Genomic DNA, 20471 nt, shown 5'->3' with positions numbered 1-20471 from the left:
ACGTCTATGTCCATCTGGAATCTCCAAGTAGGTTGTATTATGATCTGTCAGGATCCTTACAGTTCTTTCTTTCCTCCTTTCTCCCTTCCTTCCTTCCTTCCTTCCTCTCTCTTGCTCTCTCTGCTTCCCTTTTTAAAAGTAATAAAAAAGAAGAGGCTAAAACACTGCTATAGTAAAAAGCGATAGTCTCCTGACTCACTATTCTCTTAGTTCTGTTCTTCAGAGGAAACCATTTTAAAATCATTTAATTCTTCCAATATTTTGCTTCTTTTAGTCTCTAAATAATATACTCATCTGCTATTTCTTGTTCAATCAATTTAAAGCATGATTATTGATTTCTTTAATACATGGGATTTAGCTCAGCTGTACTCTTCTGGGTATCTCCCTTTCTTACCAATGTGGTTATGTCATTTTCACTTTCTCTACTGGTTAAATTTGTAGCTTTAAATAATATCATATACTTATATCTCAGTTCTAACCAACTAAGACATCCCTTGTGTCCACACATTTAAAGATAAGGCCATTTGCACGCTTTGCTGAGCTCTCCTCTCCACTCCCACCTCCAAACCATCAACTTTACTTTTTACATTGTCAAGGTTAAAGGTCTAGTCTATAGCCATAAGTCCTCCCTTCAAGTGTACATTGACTCTAAATTAAAAATCAGGGCTTCCCTGGCGGTACAGTGTTAAGAATCCGCCTGCCAATGCAGGGGACACGGGTTCAAGCCCTGGTCCAGGAAGATCTCACATGCCGTGGAGCAACTAAGCCCATGTGCCACAACTACTGAGCCTGTGCTCTAGAGCCCGCGAGCCACAACTACTGAGCCCATAGGCCACAACTACTGAAGCCCTCGCACCTAGAGCCTGTGCTCTGAAACAAGAGAAGCCACCTTAATGAGAGGCCTGTGCACCACAACAAAGAGTAGCCCCCACTCGCTGCAACTAAAAAGAAAGCCTGCATGCAGCAACGAAGACTCAACACAGCCAAAAAAAAAAAAAAAATCACCAATGCTCACATTATTATAATTATATAAATATTGCTCTCTGCACAGCTAAGTGGCGGATATGTACTGGGATGGCATGTTCTCTCTCCTTGTAGATGATTTTTTCTCTTCTTTTCCCTGGGGTTTCTAATTGCTTTCTTTTTTCTTGTCTGCCGTTAGGTTAACACCTCTTTAGGTTGTTCCAAATTTCCAGAGATGGTATCAAGTTTCTCCCACCACTCTTTTCCCCCCCTAGAAAACTTCCTACTGGAACCCTCAGTCTTCCTGCTCCAAGGCTTGACAGTCAAGGATTTTTTTTAAACTTTTATATTTTATTTATTTATTTATTGTCCTGCCGCATGGCTTGTGGTATCTTGATTCCCTGACCAGGGATTGAACCTGGGCCCGCAGCAGTGAAAGCGCCGAGTCCTAACCACTGGACCACCAGCAAATTCCCTGAGAGTCCAGGATTCACCTTCATTATTCTTCTGGCTTTTCCCTCCTGTTTCTAGACTCTCATGACTTCCTCATTTCACTAGAGAAATCTCAAGTAACTTCCTAAGGACTGGTACATGGGAGGTAAACTTCCTGAATCTTTGCAATGTCTGAATATGTCACATTTAATTAATAATTTGGATGAGTATAGACTTCTATATTGAAAATCATTTTCCCTTAGAATGACAAGGGTACTGTTCTGTGTCCTCTATCACCTGCTGTAGCTCATGCCAGGCTCATTCCTGAAAAAGGTGACCAGCTTTTTCTCTCTAGAAGCTTGTAGGCTGTTTATCCTCGATGTCCTAAATTTTTATAAGGATGTGTCTGGATACATATATTTTTTACATTCATTATGCTAGGCAACTCAGATATCCTTTTCTGTTTTGGAAAAAAATTCTGTACTGTTTCTTTGATGTTTTCTTTTTCTCCATTTTTTTTCCCCTTCCTTGTAAGTAACCTGCACATCCTAGATTCTTCCTCTGTATGTCTCATATATTCTCTCGTTTCCATCTCTGTCTTCTGGTTCTAATTTCTAGGATATTATTTTTAATTCCCAGTAACTTTTTCTTGGTCTCCTTTATCCAAGTATCCTGTTCTTATTTTATGGATGCAATATCTTCTCAAATCTCTCTAAAGGATATAAATTTGAGAAAGTTTGCTTTGTTTTGTTTAAGATCTCTCCTGTCTCCTGAATTCTCTGTTGCCTTTAGGGTTATTTTTCTGTTTATTTCATCTTGGTCTTTCTCTTTCCCTTTGCAGGTTTTACGGATGTGCTCAAACGTCTGGCCGTCATCCCTCGTTGTCTATTCATATTTAACGGTAATGCAGATGAATGCGCTAGCATTTGCACACTCAGCTTCTCTCTGCCAGTCTTGCTCTGGGTACAGGAGCCAGGCTTGTGCAGTTGGGAGCTTTGTTTTAGGGTGACTTGGCAGGGAGTCAGACATAATATATGGGGTCTTTGCTCTGGGGCTGTTCTTTTTTTTTTTCAAAAAGAAAATCCTCTGATTTTCTAACTGATAGAAAGATGCTTCCCTGATGGATAGTCTCTTTCAAAGTGGGGTGAAGAAATGAAGGACATGACAGGAAATATGTAGAGTTTCATCAGCCGTCCCATTTTCATCCTTTTCACTTCCACCCTTTCATTTCCATGCTTGCATTTCCAGGGCCCTGGTTCTCCAGGGTTCTTTAGGGCCGATCTCTCCCTGTTCCCTGTTCCTATAACCAACTCCCTTTCCATCATCACTGGGAACCTAGATTTTCTCATCCTACTTCTTCAGTCACCATTGCCCCACCTATTTTTGTTTCCCAGAAATCCGCTGAAATCTCTCATGCATGGACAGCTCCCCTCTTGTTGGCTTCATCAGAAAAAAAAAAAAAATCCTTTTTTATCATTTAGTAACATTTTGGAAGGGAGAAGAGACAAATATGTAGACAGACAGCCATCTTGAACTGGGAACCCTTTGTAGTTCTAATATTCTATGAGTCTATATTTCTGTGAAAAATTTTTTGAAAGATCATATTAAAAATGATCTTCATGACTCATAGTAACATGAATGTGAGGCCAGAGTTACTGCTAATCTTAGAGTAAGATGTAAGAGCTCTCTTCCCAGCTTTCCCTGAAGTCTAGACCATATTCTTTCTTCTTTGTAAGCTGACCCACTCCATTCCCCCCCACCCCCATTCTGGTCAGTAAAATAAGTAAACACAAATCCACAGAGGAGACCTGACAGCTGTACAATTCGTTTTCTGAGGTCCCCTATTCACTGCACATGGGAGTGACCATGGCACATCTAACTCCTGAGCCAGGACTGCAATTCCTCTACCACATTGGAAGAAAGAGTCACCGCACAGACACCTTTATTCAACCTACACTCAGACAGTTCTCTCATCTTATTTACTACTCACAAAGACCTTCATAGCTAGTTATTATATTTCCTTTTTAGAGCTGTGACTGAGGAACTTGCTCAAGATTTTAAAGAGGGCAAGGGAGGGAGCTGGGACTTTGACTCCAAGCCTAGTGTTGTTTCTACAGCTCCATCTTGACTCCTTTTTTGCTGAACAATAATAGAGTAGAAAGTGTCTTACCCCATAATTCCAAAACCAAAAAATCCCACAAAACCTTCTCTCTTCTAGTTTTCCTCCTACACCCCCTCCCCACTTAAGCACACATAAAGATAGGAGGTAATTTTGTAATTTGCTACTGCCACTTACCAAAAGCACTTTTTTTTTTTTTTTTTGCGGTACGCGGGCCTCTCGCTGTTGTGGCCTCTCCCGTTGCGGAGCACAGGCTCCGGACACGCAGGCTCAGCGGCCATGGCTCACGGGCCCAGCCGCTCCGCGGCACGTGGGATCTTCCCGGACCGGGACATGAACCCGTGTCCCCTGCATCGGCAGGAGGACTCTCAACCACAGCGCCACCAGGGAAGCCCCAAAAGCACTTTTGACATGACCAAATAGTAACAATAATTTTATTTACTTGCATATTACAAGTCAAACGAATATGACAGAATTTACCTATGGTTATGTATGGTTTACATAACCATAACCTTTCAATATTAGGAGTTGAATTATTTCCAATTTTTGATATTATAAATAATATTGCAATGAACAACTTCATGTCTATAGCATTTTCCGTGTTCAGAATGTTTTTTAATAAAGTTCCAAGTGAGGGGTCATTAGGTCAAATGATATAAGCATTTTATATGATTCTTTTTTTTTTTTTTTGCGGTACGCGGGCCTCTCATTGTTGTGGCCTCTCCCGTTGCGGAGCACAGGCTCCGGACACGCAGACTCGGAGGCCATGGCTCACGGGCCCAGCTGCTCCGCGGCATGTGGGATCCTCCCAGACCGGGGCACGAACCTGTGTCCCTTGCATCGGCAGGCGGACCCCCAACCACTGCGCCACCAGGGAAAGCCCTATATGATTCTTAATATAGTGTATGCCAAAGCTTTCACCAAATGTCTATACTTGTTTATGTCTTTTGCCCAATTATCTAATTGGATCTTGAATTTTTAATCAGTGGTATGAGCTCAATATATTCTCATTATTAAGCCTCCATGTGACTATTCCACTTGCCACAATCTTCTGTCTTTAAAAAAAAAATTATAGTGATTTTTCATTGATTATCATACAGCAAAATTCTAATCTTCTGTCCAACTAATTAATATGTCAGAAAAGAAATAGACAAATATGCCAAAATATTATACTTCTGAACCTTTATTTCTCCATAGTAATTTGTACTTTAATCATAGTTTTAAGAGCAGTCATAAATACTGCTTCTTATCCTACCTGTTTAGATGGACAAATTCAACATGGGAAGCAGCTCTTTTCCCAGTGTAATCCAATAGATTCAATGGTGACCAACTTTTCTTTTCCCAAGATCTCTAATGTTTTCATTCATTTATCTAACAAGCTCTTAGGAAGTACTTTGGGAAATTCCCTGGCCAGAGTTTAGGACTCCATGCTTTTACTGCCAGGGCCCGGGTTCAGTCCCTGGTCAGGGAACTAAGATCCCACAAGCCGTGGCAAAAAAAAGGAAAGTACTTTGTGTCCGGTCTTACACTTGGTACTAAGGATAATAACAGCCCCTAGTCCAGAGTGAGAATGTATAAACAAGTTATATTAGCAAACTAGGAGAAGTTGTGTCTTCAAGATTTCCACAGTATAATGTGGTGACAGAAAACAAAGTGTGACTAAATCTTTAGAGAGATGAATCAAAGACAAACCCCAGAGAAGGTAAAGAGATGTGTCCTCATTTTCCAGATGGATAAGGGCAGAGGGACCAGTTTGTGCAGAGGCCAGGAGCTGTAAACTGCACCTCCTGTAAAATTCTAGAATTTTATGTACCTTCGTTTTAAGGCTAGAGACTCACATATAAGAAAGTGAGAACTGAATAGCACAGGGAACTATATTCAATATCTTGTAATAACCTATAATGGAAAAGAATCTGAAAAAGAATGAAAAAGTACTGAATCACTTTGCTGTACACCCCGAACCTGACACAACATTGTAAATTAACCACACTTCAATATTTTTAAAGTGGTACCAAAAAAAAAGGGGGAGAATTGAAAGATGAGGCTTGATGAAAACAGGGGCAGAGTCATGGAAGGCATCCTGACCAGATCAGCATTTCAGAGAAACCACTCTGGAAGACAGACTAGAAAAGCCAGGTCTGTAGGAAATGAATAGACTAATGCCACAAGAGTACAGGTGACGCTTTAAAAGACTATCTATTTGGATTAGCAGATGCAAACTATTATATATAGGAAGGATAAACAACAAGGTCCTACTGTATAGCACAGGGAACTATATTCAATATCTTGTGATAAACCGTAATGGAAAAGAATATGAAAAAGAATATATATATATATGTATAACCGAGTCACTTCTGCTGTAGCAGAAATTAACACAACGTTGTAAATCAACTATACTTCAATAAATTTTTTTAAAAAAGACTAACATTCATTAAGTAATATTCACATCGAAATCCTTAATTATCAGACGTAAACACTGTGTCCACCAGCAACATGGATCATCAAGAGACAGCTGTGTCTACCCATTGAGCTAATGTCATTCCAGCCATAAACCAAGAAGGACTATCAATCAGCCAGTGTAGACTGGTCCTGGGTCAAGTTTCAAATTTCATTAAGCTTCTGAGGTACTGAAAATCACGATGGCCATTAGCTCATGTCCAGTCCCCGCCCAGCTTCACTACCACCCTCATGGAATTCCGAGATCCCCTCCAGTCATCAAGGTCCTCAACTACAACTTAATTTCTGCAGAATGACCCATCTTCAGAAAGTCAGCTGGACTCATCTTTGATGGAATCCCTATGAAGAATTGGAACAAAACTCTTTAAAAAATCGGTCTGAAATTCATTCAAAAGCATACAAAAATAAACTCACCACTGCCCCTCTCAGGAATTGCTACCAAGGAGGAGGGCGCTACCCTATAGTATTACGCTTCATCCTCGAGGTCAAGGTGTTAACCACGTCTGGTTGAGTTTTACCCACACCAAAGAGAATACATTTAAAAATGCAAATGTCACGAGCTTTGTCACGCCTTGAAGAGTCCTGTGTAAGGGCTGCCTGGAGTCTTCACCGCTGAGCACAAGCTTGTGCAGTCTGCTGGGAAATTCCCATCTCTGGGAGTCCATGTCAGTAAAAGAGACTGTCCATCTCCACCCAGCTTACTCTTGAGATGAACTAAAGAAGAGACCCATTCGACTTTTTAAGTCTTTGGTGAAGGAAAGAGGCAGGAAGAGCTATATATGGGGGTATTTATGATCCCATTTCTTTTCCTCGATGCAGACAAATACTTTGAATACCATCTAACAAACCATCGAAGTGAACATCTACAAAGGCTCATAAGAAAGAGCTCACTTTTAAAGGCGTTCATTTCTCTCTTCCAAACCTGAAATATCAAAAAAGAGAAGTGGGGAAAGATGACCACATCTTAAGCTGCAATCTATCATAAGCTACTGAATTACATTAATTTCTGAAGACTCTGTCTCCTTCATGGGTTCATTTTACTGTGGCCACTGGTTAAATGCTTGGGATCCTCTGGGTTTGTCTTTTGCTTGGCCCGCTGCCCTTCTCACTCAGCTTCTGCGTGCAATCTCAACCTCTCCTGGACTTCAGCCTCCACCTCCACAATGAGTGCAGAATCCGTGCCAAACGGATTCTTCCTGGAGCTTCTCATTCTTAAGTGAGGTGCTTGCCAGACAGACACCTCCACCTGGATGTCCTCAGAGGCATCCTGAGCTCAACTTGCTTCTCCCTCCCCCTTCCCACCTGTGCCTTCTCTGCAACCCTCAATGTTAGCTGCTGACCCCAATACCAATCTAGTTATCCAACCAAGGTTGTAACCTGGACAAATCAATGACTCCTCATTCTTCCTCACACCGGCATTCAGCCAGTTGCCAAATTCCACCAGTTTTACCTCCTGAATATTTTTCAAATCAACTGCTTCCTCTCCACTCCCCGTTGGCCCTGCCATCATCTAACTCTTAGGTTACTGCAGCAGCTGCTGAACTCATCTTCTGCATCCAGAAGTGCCCCAAGGGAGGGTCCTAGCAGTGCGTTCTCATGGTCATAGGTTTTTGTAAAATTTGCAGAAGTAATGCAATTTAACCACAAAAGGCTAAGACCCTCGCCTCTTTCTGCTCCAGCTTTCCTGTGTTAAACATCCTCTTGGGTCAGGAGGCTTTAGAGTGGCTACAGGCATCTTTGAGATTCAACCAGAGAGCTGAGGTGGGGATTTATTTAATTTGGGCACAGAATATATTTACAAGGTTCACTGTCACTCCTATGAGGAGGTAAATTATTGCTAACAGATTATGCTGACTCGCAATATGATTGTGCTCTAAGGCATCCAGCTCCAGAAATATGTGGGTTGTGGAGGGGAAACAGGGTTTAAAATGTTATGGGGTCAGATCATCAAAAAATCTACAAACAATAAATGCTGGAAAGAGTGTGGAGAAAAGGGAACCCTCTTGCACTGTTGGTGGGAATGTAAATTGATACAGCCACTGTGGAGAACAGTATGGAGGTTCCTTAAAAAACTACAAATAGAACTACCATACGACCCAGCAATCCCACTACTGGGCATATACCCTGAGAAAACCATAATTCAAAAAGAGTCATGTACCACAATGTTCACTGCAGCTCTATTTACAATAGCCAGGTCATGGAAGCAACCTAAGTGTCCATCGACAGATGAATGGATAAAGAAGATGTGGCACATATATACAATGGAATATTACTCAGCCATAAAAAGAAACGAAATTGAGTTCTTTGTAGTGAGGTGGATGGACCTAGAGTCTGTCATACAGAGTGAAGTAAGTTAGAAACAGAAAAACAAATACTGTATGCTAACACATTTATATGGAATCTAAAAAACAAACAAACAAAAATGGTCATGAAGAACCTAGGGGCAAGATGGGAATAAAGACACAGACCTACTAGAGAATGGACTTGAGGACATGGGGAGGGGGAAGGGTAAGATGGGACAAAGTGAGAGAGTGGCATGGACATATATACACTACCAAATGTAAAACAGATAGCTAGTGGGAAGCAGCCGCATAGCACAGGGTGATCAGCTTGGTGCTTTGTGACCACCTAGAGGGGTGGGATAGGGAGGGTGGGAGGGAGGGAGATGCAAGAGGGAAGAGATATGGGGATATATGTATATGTATAACTGATTCACTTTGTTATAAAGCAGAAACTAACACACCATTGTAAAGCAGTTATACTCCAATAAAGATGTTAAAAAAAAAATGTTATGGGGCCAGGACCTGTCTACAGAAATTTCTTCCAAATATTACAGCTCACGCATGAAAGAATTGAGAGAGATCTCCCCAGTTTAGATAACAATCCTAAATATTCATATAACGCTATCAGTAACAAAATGTGAAGCTTTCCTGTTTTTCTAAACTATCAATACTAAAAAACAAATTTCAATCAGTCACACTTGAGAGAGATTGCCAGTCTCTCTAGAGAAGAAGATTACAAACATTGTTATCATCCGAAGAGACAATAAAACAGCATGCAGCCAAAAGAATATAAGGAAAGAAGGATGGCAGAGGTGTTTCAGTTAATAAAGCCAAAATATGTTTTTAAGTTTTGTGATGTTTGCAATTATTTTAATTTAAAAAATTTAAAATTTGTAATGATTTTTAAACAATTTTTGTTGGGGTATAGTTGATTAATATTGTGTTAATTTCAGGTGTACAGCAAAGTGAATCAGTTATACATATACATATATCCACTCTTTTTTCTTTTTAGATTCTTTTCCCATATAGGCCATTACAGAGTATTGAGTAGAGTCCCTGTGCCATACAGCAGGTTCTTATTACTTACCTATTTTATATACAGTAGTGGGTATATGTCAATCCCAATCTCCCAATTTATCCCTCCCCCCACTTATCCCCTGGTAACGGTAAGTTTGTAATGATTTTTTTTTTACTCATTTAAATATACATTCGCTTTTGGTGCCTCACTCAGTACCCTTTCTGAAATGTATATCTGACTATGTCACATGGTGTATTCAGCAGCATTAATGTTCTTGGTGAAGGAGGAGATAGCATCACCTATACCTTAAGGAGAAAGCATGGCAGTGCTGGTTCCCACTAGATGGGGAGAAGAGACCAGGATGTAAATAGAGAAGTGCAGATAATTAAAGGTCCAGTTGAGGTTGGAAGTACAAATCCCTGTTCCAGCCAGTCCACACTGAAGTTCACAGTCCTCCTGCCTGGTTTCAGGGCCAGAGTGTGACAGCAGAATGGTCCAGGCCGGTGGATTGTGGAGCAGGCGCCCTTGAACAGCAGCAGAGAGGGCTATGGAGGGTGATGGTGAAAGACTCTAACAGCCATCAATCCTAAGAGCCAGGGAAGATCAAGAAAATGTGAGGGGTTGCAGGGGTTGGGGGAGGGGGCAGAAAGAAGTAGCTAAATATATGGGAGAATAAAAACGTGAGGTTATGATGAGGCCAAAGATTAGATGATGTTTTGTGCAAGAAAAGCACATGTAAATATCTGCTTTTAAATTTGACTTGGATTGTTTTTCTATGTTAAGCATAGAAAAGCTCATTATTTCAGAAGGCAAATGATTCTAAAAATAAACCTGCCACGGGCTTCCCTGGTGGCACAGTGGTTGAGAGTCCGCCTGCTGATGCAGGGGACACGGGTTCGTGCCCCGGTCCGGGAAGATCCCACATGCCGCGGAGCGGCTGGGCCCGTGAGCCATGGCCGCTGAGCCTGCGCGTCCGGAGCCTGTGCTCCGCAACGGGAGAGGCCACAACAGTGAGAGGCCGGCGTAGCGCAAAAAATAAAAAAAATTAAAAAAATAAACCTGCCAGCAACACCACTGAGAGGTATATACCCAAAGGAACCGAAAGCAGGGACTTGAACAGATACTTGTGCCCCAATGTTCAATGTAGTATCATTCAAAATAGCCAAAAGATGGAAACAACCCAAGTGTTCATCAAGAGATGAATGAGGTGGATAAACAAACTGTGGTATACAAGTCGTCCCTCTGTATCTGCAGAGTATTGATTTCAGGACCCCCACAGATACCAACATTCCAGGAAGCTCAAGGGACTTGAGTACATCTGCATATGTTCCGTGCACATTCTCTCATATATTTCACATCAGCTCTGCATTACTTATAATACCTAATACAATGTAAATGCTATGTAAATAGTCGTAAATACAATGTGAATGTTATGTGAAAAATTGCCCGCGTGCAACAGACTCAAGTTTTGCTTTTTGGAACTTTCTGTAATTTTTTTTTTTTTTTAAATATTTTCAATCTGTAGTTGGTTGAGTCTGAGGATGTGGGACCCACAGATATGGAGGGCTGTCTGTATGTATACAATGAAGTATTATTCACCCATGAAAAGAAATGAACTTCTGATACATGCTATAACATGAACCTTGAAAACATTATGCTAAGTGAAATAAGTCAGACACAAAAGGAAAATATCGTATGGTTCCACTTTTGTGAAACATCTACAATATGCAAATTCACAGAGGCAGAAAGTAGACTAGCGCTTTCCGGTGGCTGAAAGGAGGGGGAAATGGGGAGTTATTGCATAATAGTTAGCGTTTCTGTCTGGGTGGATGAAAAGATTTTGTAAATAGATAATGGCGATGGTTACACAACATTATGAATGTAATTAATGCCACTGAACTGTACACTTAAAAATGGTTAAAATGACAAATTTCGTTATATAAATTTTATCACAATTAAAAAAAATTAACATACAAAACCCACTGAATTGTGTACTTTAAATGGATGAAGTCTATGGTATGTGATTTATATCTAAATAAATCTGTTTAAAAATAAACAAACCTGAAGTGGTTTGTGAGATGAGGCAACAGACTGTAAAAGAAATAAGTCCACAGGCACTACAATAAAATCAAAGAAATCAGTAACTTAAAAAGGGAAGTACAATGGAATATTCATGTACAATTTAAAGAGACAAAAAAATTAAATATAGTGTATGTGGATGCATGCATTTGTGGTAAAAAAATCCCAAAAATGTGTGTGAAAGATAAATACTATTCCTCCTCCTCCCTCTGAGGAGGGAAGAGAAGAAACAGGAAATAAACCCAGCTTTATCTGTGATGTATTATTTTCTTAAAAAATCAGAAGCAAAGATTTCATAATAACCTGTGTTAAATCTAGGTACCAGGTACATGGATGTGTGTGACTTTATTTTATATATTTAACATTTTTTAAGTAGGCTATATTTTAAAGACAAATATATATCATAATATTTCTCACAAGAAAATAAAAGACTCCTTTTATAGTGATATTAGTATTAGAAACATAGAATATTTGGGAATAAACATATTAAGAAATGGACAGGGACTATTTTAATAAAACTTTAAAACAAGAAGGACATCAGAGAAGACTTGAATAGATAGAAAGGCGTTTTCTTAGCTAAGACTCAATATTGTAAATATCACCCCTAATTTGATGTATAAACTTAAAACATCAACAGGTATCTCGAGTTTTTGTTTTGTTTTGAAGTTGATAGAATAATATGAAAGTTTACATAGAAAAGTAAACTTGCAGGAATAGCCGGGGAAATACTGAAAGACTAAAGATGGAAGACTAATCCTATCAGATAATAAAACATTGTAAAGGTAACAATTAAAACAGTTTGGTATTAATAAAAGAGAAAAAAACCCAATAACATTGGGCTTCCCTGGTGGCGCAGTGGTTGAGAGGCCGCCTGCCGATGCAGGGGACACAGGTTCGTGCCCCGGTCTGGGAAGATCCCACATGCCGCGGAGCGGCTGGGCCCGTGAGGCATGGCTGCTGAGCCTGCGCGTCCGGAGACTGTGCTCCGCAACGGGAGAGGCCACAACAGTGAGAGGCCCGCGTACCGCAAAAAAAAAAAACAAGCACAGCTAACCTATGGTGATAGGGGTCAATGGGAGGTCAATGACCAGAAGGAGCATGAGGGGAGCTTCTGGGGGGCTGTGTGTTGGTTCCAGGGGTTCACGTTGTTCTATACTGAGTTGTATTTTTGGGGGGGGTACATATTTCACACTTCAATAGGTAACCACTAAAAGAATAAAAATATAGTGAATAACATCCAAACTAGGGTGGGAGGGAGATGAAATAAGGAAACAAAAATGAACAGTTCAAAAGAAAGTAATAAGGGAAGACAAAACAGAAGAGCTGGACAAATAGATTATTATAAGATGGTTGAAATGAATTGATGTGTATCAAGAATTATAATGAATGACAATGAACAAGTGCACCAGTTAAAAGACAAAAATGTTCAAACTAGATTTTTAAAAAATCCAGCTATATCCTGTTTACAAGGGACACGTTTTTAATTTTTTTTTAATTGAAGTAACATTGATTTACAATGTTGTGTTAAGTTCTGCTGTACAGCAAAGTGATTCAGTTATACATATACATTCTTTTTTATATTCATTTCCATTATGGTTTATCACAGGATATTGACTACAGTTCCCTGTGCTATACAGCAGGACCTTGTTGTTTATCCATTCTGTATATAACAGTTTGCATCTGCTAATCTCAAACTCCCAATCTATCCCTCCCTCCCCCTTGGCAACCATAAGTCTGTTCTCTACGTCCGTTGAGTCTGTTTCCGGACACGTGTTTTTCTAAAAAGGATATAAAAAGGTTGAAATTAAAGCACTGTGAAAGGTATACGAGATAAATACTAACCAAAAGAATGCAGGTAGTATTAGTATCAGACAAAACAGACTTTAAGGCAAAAAGCATTATCAGAGATAGATGACTTCCATATAATGATACTAAAAGATCTAATTCTCAATCTACATACTAATAACATGGCCTCAAAAACTGACAGAACTACAAGAAGAAATACATAAACACAACTCTCTCAATAACTAATACAATAAACTGACCAAAAAATTTAGGAAGGATATCAAAGATATCAGCAGAACCATTAATAAGCTTAATCTAATGAACACATATACAGATTATAGCCAACAATTATAAAACATGAAGTCTTTTTGAGAATACACAGTATATTTGTTCATATTGGTATAGGCCAGGCTCTACCGAGAGGTTCAAGAAACTTCAAGGGATTGGTATCATGCACACTACATTCTCCAACCACAATGCAAATATGTGAGAAACCAACAGACTAGAAAAATATTTATGTTTAATAATTTAAAAACTCACTTCTGAACGTCTGAAGGGTCAAAGAGAAATCAAAATAGGCATGTTTAAAAGCAAACAATAATAAATATATTACATATCAAAACTTATGATATGGTACCATAGCAGTACTTGAAGGAAATGTACAGACTTGAGTATTTATATTAGAAAAGAAAAGAAGAAAGCCCAGTTTAAAAAGCTAAGCTTCAAATAAAGGAAGGAAATAATAAAGATAGGAATAGAGAGCTCTGAAACAGAGAACAAACGTACAAGACAGAACTTGGGAGTCATCGCTCTAAATTCTACAGAGATTAAACCCACAATAAAAATCACACGAGCAACATTTTAATCACACATCTGGAAACGTAGATCAAATGGACAAACTCTAAGAGTAGTTAAGTATAGATCATATTTTTCAATATGTTTAAAATTTTTCATAACATAAATAACACTTAGGCTTAAACGGAGACTACAGCATACTTAAAACTAACAGAAAAAAAAAGTCCATACCATTTATAGGCAGAAAATCTTTGTTTTTTTAACTTCAAAACTCAGGTGACTGAGCAGAAAAACTGCGGGTTTTTTTTTAAAGCCACACAGAGACAGGAAACCCCACCTGGGTGCGTTAGATGCCTCAAAGGTCACAACGTTAGCAAGGACTAAGCATTCAGGTGTCAGGCCCGGAGGAAACAGCAATCACTTGCCCCAAATAGAAAAATGAAGCATTGCTGACAGCTCACATTTGTACCGTGTTCAGAATGCCCACGGATTTTCTTTCCTGCGTACTTCAGCTACTTATGTGGACACACATTTTCTTCTGTTTAGTATGAATAGTAGTATAAATGGCCACCGCTTACTGGACAACAGATGTGTCAGGGCTGTACCGGAGGTCTTACCTGTGTTCTTTTTAATCCTTACAACGTATTGTGGAGCACCTTGCTGACAGGCTCACTTTTTTTTTTTTTGCGGTACGCGGGCCTCTCACTGTTGTGGCCTCTCGCGTTGCGGAGCACAGGCTCCGGAAGTGCAGGCTCAGCGGCCATGGCTCACGGGCCCAGCCGCTCCGCGGCATGTGGGATCCTCCCGGACCAGGGCACGAACCCGTGTCCCCTGCATCGGCAGGCGGGCTCTCAACCACTGCGCCACCAGGGAAGCCCTCAGCCTCACTCTTAATCGGGTGGGACAAAGACTCAAGGCCAAGTCTTGCTCATGCTTCCCTTCATCCGTCCTTTTAAACACAAAGGCTCCAGGAAGTTGTCTACAGCGCATTGTGAGTCCCGGGCAGGCTCTGGCCCAGACCAGCCCCTGCAGCCCGTACAAAGCACTCACCTGCTGAATAACATCCCGCACAGCAAAATACTTCTCACTGAGGTCCCCGGCCTCGCTCAGGGGGGCATCGTAGTCGTAGCTGGTGGGCTGTGCTTGGTAGGGCATGTTGGCCCCTGCAAGACAAAACCGTGCCACTAACTACTACGGAAGGCCTTCCCCTGGGAAAAGTTCTTTGGGATTCATGGCTTGGCATTGTGGAGGGAGAAAATAAGGAACACATTAGAGTCAGCTGTTAAGTGACACAGAGGTGGCCCTCAGGAGGCAAGGTTTAGAGAAACGCGTTTCTTCGTGCAAGTGGCCCTCGCCAAGCTCTTAGAGCCTACAGAGCACCTTCCCCATCCACTCTCTCAGCGACCCCAGCAGACAGCCCTGTCACTGGACAAGCAGGGCCTCTGAAGCTCCCCACAACCCCCCTGGACATCTCACAACCAGCAACAGCAAGACTTATGGCATGACTCACACGTCTGACTGTTAACCCTGCAGCCGTGATCTTGTTCATCACCTCATGTGTGGCTGAGAAAAGGTCCATGGTGGACACACAGTTTTCTGGGCCCAGGATCAGCAGCAAACAACTAAGGGGCTATCAGACCAAACAAACTGGGAGATGACTGCAGACACACATCAGCCCACTGAAAGTCAAGTGTAACCTTGGGCGTTTGTAATGTCTGCAAAGAGTTGGGGGGGTGCTGTGGTGTGCCTCTCACATTGACTCACTCATTCCCCCAGTTACCGGGAGTGCTTGCTGAAGACGGCTCTCAGATGTGCCCCTCTCTGGTCCTTGACATCTGTTGGGCCGCCTTGCCCAAGATTACACCCCTTCTGGGATCGCCCACATCCCAAGATTGACCAGTGCAGGGATATAAAAGCCCAGTCCCCTTGCCTCAAAGGGCCATCCCAGCTCCAGAGCTCCCTCTAGCATCAGCTGAGCCACTTTTGAGACTGCATCACTGCCCAGCTTCTCCTTCTGCCCAATCCTGACTCTGGTGTTGCCGCTGGGAGCACACCCCAATAAACTTGTGCCAGGCAGTCTCAGAGTCCGTTTCCCAGGGAACGTGACCCGCCACAGAGACTAATAAATAATGGCAATACTGTGGATGCAAAAAGCAAACAGCGTTGCAATTATTGTCCAAGGGGCACAGTCTAGACCAGTGGGCCCCAGCCTTGTCACAGGTGATATTCACAGATAGGAGACTCTGCAAATTTGGGCAGTGACCCTGTGTCAGTACAACTTGCCCTGGCCTGAGAGTCACGTGGAGAGCTCGTTAAAACACACTCCTTAGCCCAACCTGGGATTCTGACTCAGCAGGGATAGGGTCAGACCTGAGACTCTGCATTTCTAAGTAAGCCTCCCAGGTGACACTGACGCTGCCTTTTGCAGACCAGCAAGGCTCCATGCCACCCCTTTCTCTTCTACTCCAGAGAGCGTTTTGCAGTGCAAGTGTGTGAAAGAATAAAGTTATTTTAGGATAATCTTACATCCAATCTAATTTTTAAGTAAATGAGGCACAAAATCTGACAGTTCACTATGATTTAGTATCAAATTCCTTGGAGTGATCCCACAGCTCACGAATGATGGAGCCGCCCTGGGTGATCCTACTGGTGGCGGGGTTGACAGATGAGGGAGGCCAAGGATCAGGTCATTCCCCCAAAGACTGTCTAATCTGTTCAATGCACAGAATCTACATTTTGAAAGACCTGGACCACTCAACCAATTGAATTGATCCAGTCATATTACTTTTACTCTCCTGCCTCTGGGAACACCTATGTTAAAACACATCCTTTGCTGTGAGATGCAAAGAAAAGAAAAACCACATCCCTTGCTGCAAGGAGCTCACCTTCTCCTTTATGGTCCCTCCTCTCGCTCAGTGTGGCAGTGACCTCGCTCGACTAGACCAAGGGCATCCTAGTGGTAGGCATGGCCTTGTTTACCCAAGACCCCTGCAGAGCCATGCATGAGAAGGAGCTCTGTGAAGGAGTGTCAACAAGTGTGAACACCCAGAAACATACTTTACGGGCCAAGGGAACCCGGGCTGGGAAGTTGGCCACGGGTTACAGGACAGACTGGAAAACTAAGTGTGTGCAGTTCTACCAGCAGAATCTTCCTCTAGATGTTTCAGATCCCCACAGGGCAGTGTCCTAGGGAAACGGTGCTGACTTCAGCCTCCTCTGGCCACGCTGGGGAGTGTGAGGTAGGAAGACAAGAGAATTGGCAGGATGTACCGCTCCTCAGCTTTGCAGGGTGTGTGAGGAGGAGAGGACAGCCTGGCTCCCGTGCGGATGCATGAGCACAGAGTGGGCGCCTATCTGCACAGCATGGGCAGCTATCGTGGGCAGGAACGCAGTGAGCACCTGAGCCAGAAAACCTGAGGTTTTCTCCCATGCTGTCCTCTGGGAAGCTGGCCCGAAGAACTGCAGCCAAAAGCACAGACTGCTCACCCCCTCGCCCAACTCCTGCAAAGAGACCGGGCAACAGGGCAGGAGAGAGAGGCCCGCAAACACAGAAGGACTGGTTTGGGGGTTGGAAACACAGGCTTCAGGCTGCAAGGAGTTATCCAAAGAGCAGTGACCAGCTTTCCAAGGCCTGAGTTTGAGCCTAGGCTCCACTCTCTGCCAACTGAATGGGAATCTTGTGGACTTTTTTGGTACCCTGCTTTTTTTATCTGTAAAGTGGGTGCATAATCCCCAGCCCAGATGAGACTGCTATGAGGACTAAATGGGAAAACAGAGGCAGAAAAGAGCCTTGTATTGTTTATGGCAGGGTCAGGGGCAAGGGACAGGATTAAGGACAACTTCTGAGTGGTAGTTTTATACACGTAAATTTTATTTATTTATTTTTAAAATTTTTATTGGAGTATAGTTGATTTACAATGTTGTATTAGCTTCAGGTGTACAGCAAAGTGAATCAGTTATTATACGTAAATTTTAAAAAAGAATGTATTGGGACTTCCCTGGTGGTGCAGTGGTTGAGAATCTGCCTGCCAATGCAGGGGACACCGGTTTGATCCCTGGTCTGGGAAGATCCCACATGACGCGGAGCAACTAAGCTAGTGTGCCACAACTACTGGACCTGCGCCCTACAGCCCACGAGCCACAACTACTGAGTCCGCGTGCCACAACTACTGAAGCCCACACACCTAGAGCTCAAGGTCTGCAGCGGGAGAGGCCACCGCAATGAGAAGCCCGTGCACCGCAACGAAGAGTAGGCCCCGCTTGCCGCAACCGGGGAAAGCCCATGCGCAGCAACTAAGACCCAACGACGAAGACCCAATGCAGCCAAAAATAAATAAATAAATATATTTTAAAAAAAAAAGAATGTATTGTTTTCAATAAAATAATAGGATATAGAAAATTGTTTCATGAACTGTAAAGTTTCAAACAATATCAACCTTTATTCCTGGATTGGTGACTGGTCTTGGTTCCATGGATGGAAGCTAGGAGGAATCCCTACTTTCTGAATGCAAAAGGCATCACAAAATCTGAAGTGTTTCTAAGGGGAAGACAGACACAGGGCTGATCTAACTTCAATTACCAACCTTGGCACTCTACTATCTTTTAAGAAATGACATTTGAACTTTGCATTATCTCCATTTTTTGGCTCTAAAAATAATATTAGTAATACTTTAACCAAAGTCTTCTCCTTGACCATCTTGCCCTGCACAAAAGATAGCAGTTTGAAGAAGAAACTTCATTAAGAGCTGATAGTGTCCAATTACTAACACCAGGAGACTGAGGTCCAATTAGGCTTCCAAAACTCAACCGTAAAGCATCCTCAATGACTCCTAGAGGAAAATGCAGATGTGGAGAGATGTGGGGAATGAGGTTTAGAGAAAAGCAATATAGGATGGTTTGTCTTTGCAAAAGTCAATGGCAATGAAGAGAATTTTACCATAATTTTTCCTACTAAAAAAAAAATGACCATATAGGCCATATAGGAATGTAAAATGGTGCAGCTGCTTTAGAAAACACTGTGGCAGTTCCTCTAACTCTAAGTATAGAGTTAGTTACCATATGAACCAGCAATCTCACTCCTAGGTGCACAGCCAAAAGAACTGAAACAGGGGTTCAAACAAATACTTACACATAGGTAATATTACACATAGGTAATAACGTTCACAGGAACATTATGCATAATGGCCCAAAAGAGGGAACATCCCAAATGTCCATCAGTTGATGAATGGATAAACAAAATGTGGTATATCCACACAATAGAATATTATTCAGCAATAAAAAGGAACGAAGTCCTGATACACAGTACAATATAGATGAACCTTGAGAAGAGTATGCTGAATGAAAGAAGTCAAACACAAAACACCACAAACTGTATGGTTCCCTTTGTATGAAATGTCCAGAATAAGCAAATCCACAAAGACAGAGAGTAGACTAGTGGTTGCCAGGGGCTGGGAGGAGGGAGAGTGGGGCGTTTCTTGGGTACGAGGTTTCTTTTCGGGGTAATGAAAATGTTCTGGAATTAGATGGTGATAATGGCTGCACAAGTTTGTGATAAACTAAACACCACTGAATCGTGTACTTTAAAATCATGAATTTATTTATTTATTTTTGGGGCCACACCATGTGGCTTGTGGGGTCTTAGTTTCCCAACCAAGGATCAAACCCAGGCCTTCGGCAGTGAGAGCGCAGAGTCCTAACTACTGGACAGCCAGGAAATTCCCCAGATCATGAATCTTATGGTATGTGAATTATATCTCAACAAAACAAAGTGTTTTTTTTAAAAAAAAAAGAGAAGAAAAAGACCAGAATATATGAACAAGTAAGTTATAGCCAGAGACTATGACCTGCCCGACTAGCCTGATTTAAAACAATAGCTTCTAAATGTACAAGTTATGTCTCTTAAATTTTTTTTTAAGGAAGAATGATTTTTTTGACCTACTGTATAGCCAGAGAACTATATTCAATATTTTACAAGAACCTATTAGGGAAAAGAATCTGAAAAACAATACATATCTATATATTTATATCTATCTATATCTGAATCACTTTGCTGTACATCTGAAACTACCACAACACTGTAAATCAACTATACTTCAATAAAATAAAAAAAGAAAAGAAAACTTTGAAAGATTCGTATTTACATAAGAAAAATATTCCATTTCTATGATTCTATAACACTTTTGTAAATTAAATGAAAATTCTGAATTAAATTTTAAAAGAACAAGTAATTTGTGAGCATCTCAAACAAGTATAGAAGGGTAATTTATAATCATCAAATGCAGTTCCTCATTTATATAACATTGATTATTTCATAACACCTGGATACTCAATTTTTTTAAATCAGTTCTCAATAGAAAAGTAAATTCAACATTTCTCTCCTCTTCTTAATAAATAAAAGAAAAATTATTTTTTAAATTATATACACAATTCTTATATATTAGAAAATTTGGGAGAAAGCAAGCAAAAATAGAAAATAACAATTGTCCATAGGCACACCCCTCCAAAAATCAAAGCACCAAAAACATTTTAGGATTAGATTCTA

The 20471-nt window shown here is 41.3% G+C and overlaps 1 protein-coding gene across 1 annotated transcript in view; it reads right to left on the bottom strand.

The window, feature by feature from the left end:
- GLB1 (galactosidase beta 1) overlaps positions 1 to 20471 on the bottom strand; it is a 90123-nt gene that overhangs the window by 33291 nt on the left and 36361 nt on the right. Inside the window, exon 10 of the mRNA XM_060162454.1 lies at positions 14981 to 15093. Within this exon, the coding sequence (XP_060018437.1) occupies positions 14981 to 15093 (113 nt within the window). The remainder of the gene's footprint in view (positions 1 to 14980; positions 15094 to 20471) is intronic.

This window comes from Lagenorhynchus albirostris, chromosome 10 (assembly GCF_949774975.1).
Source record: "Lagenorhynchus albirostris chromosome 10, mLagAlb1.1, whole genome shotgun sequence".
Lineage (NCBI taxonomy): Eukaryota > Metazoa > Chordata > Mammalia > Artiodactyla > Delphinidae > Lagenorhynchus > Lagenorhynchus albirostris.
The sequence above is the reverse complement of the archived record's forward strand: the minus strand, read 5'-3'. Positions and strand labels throughout refer to the sequence as shown.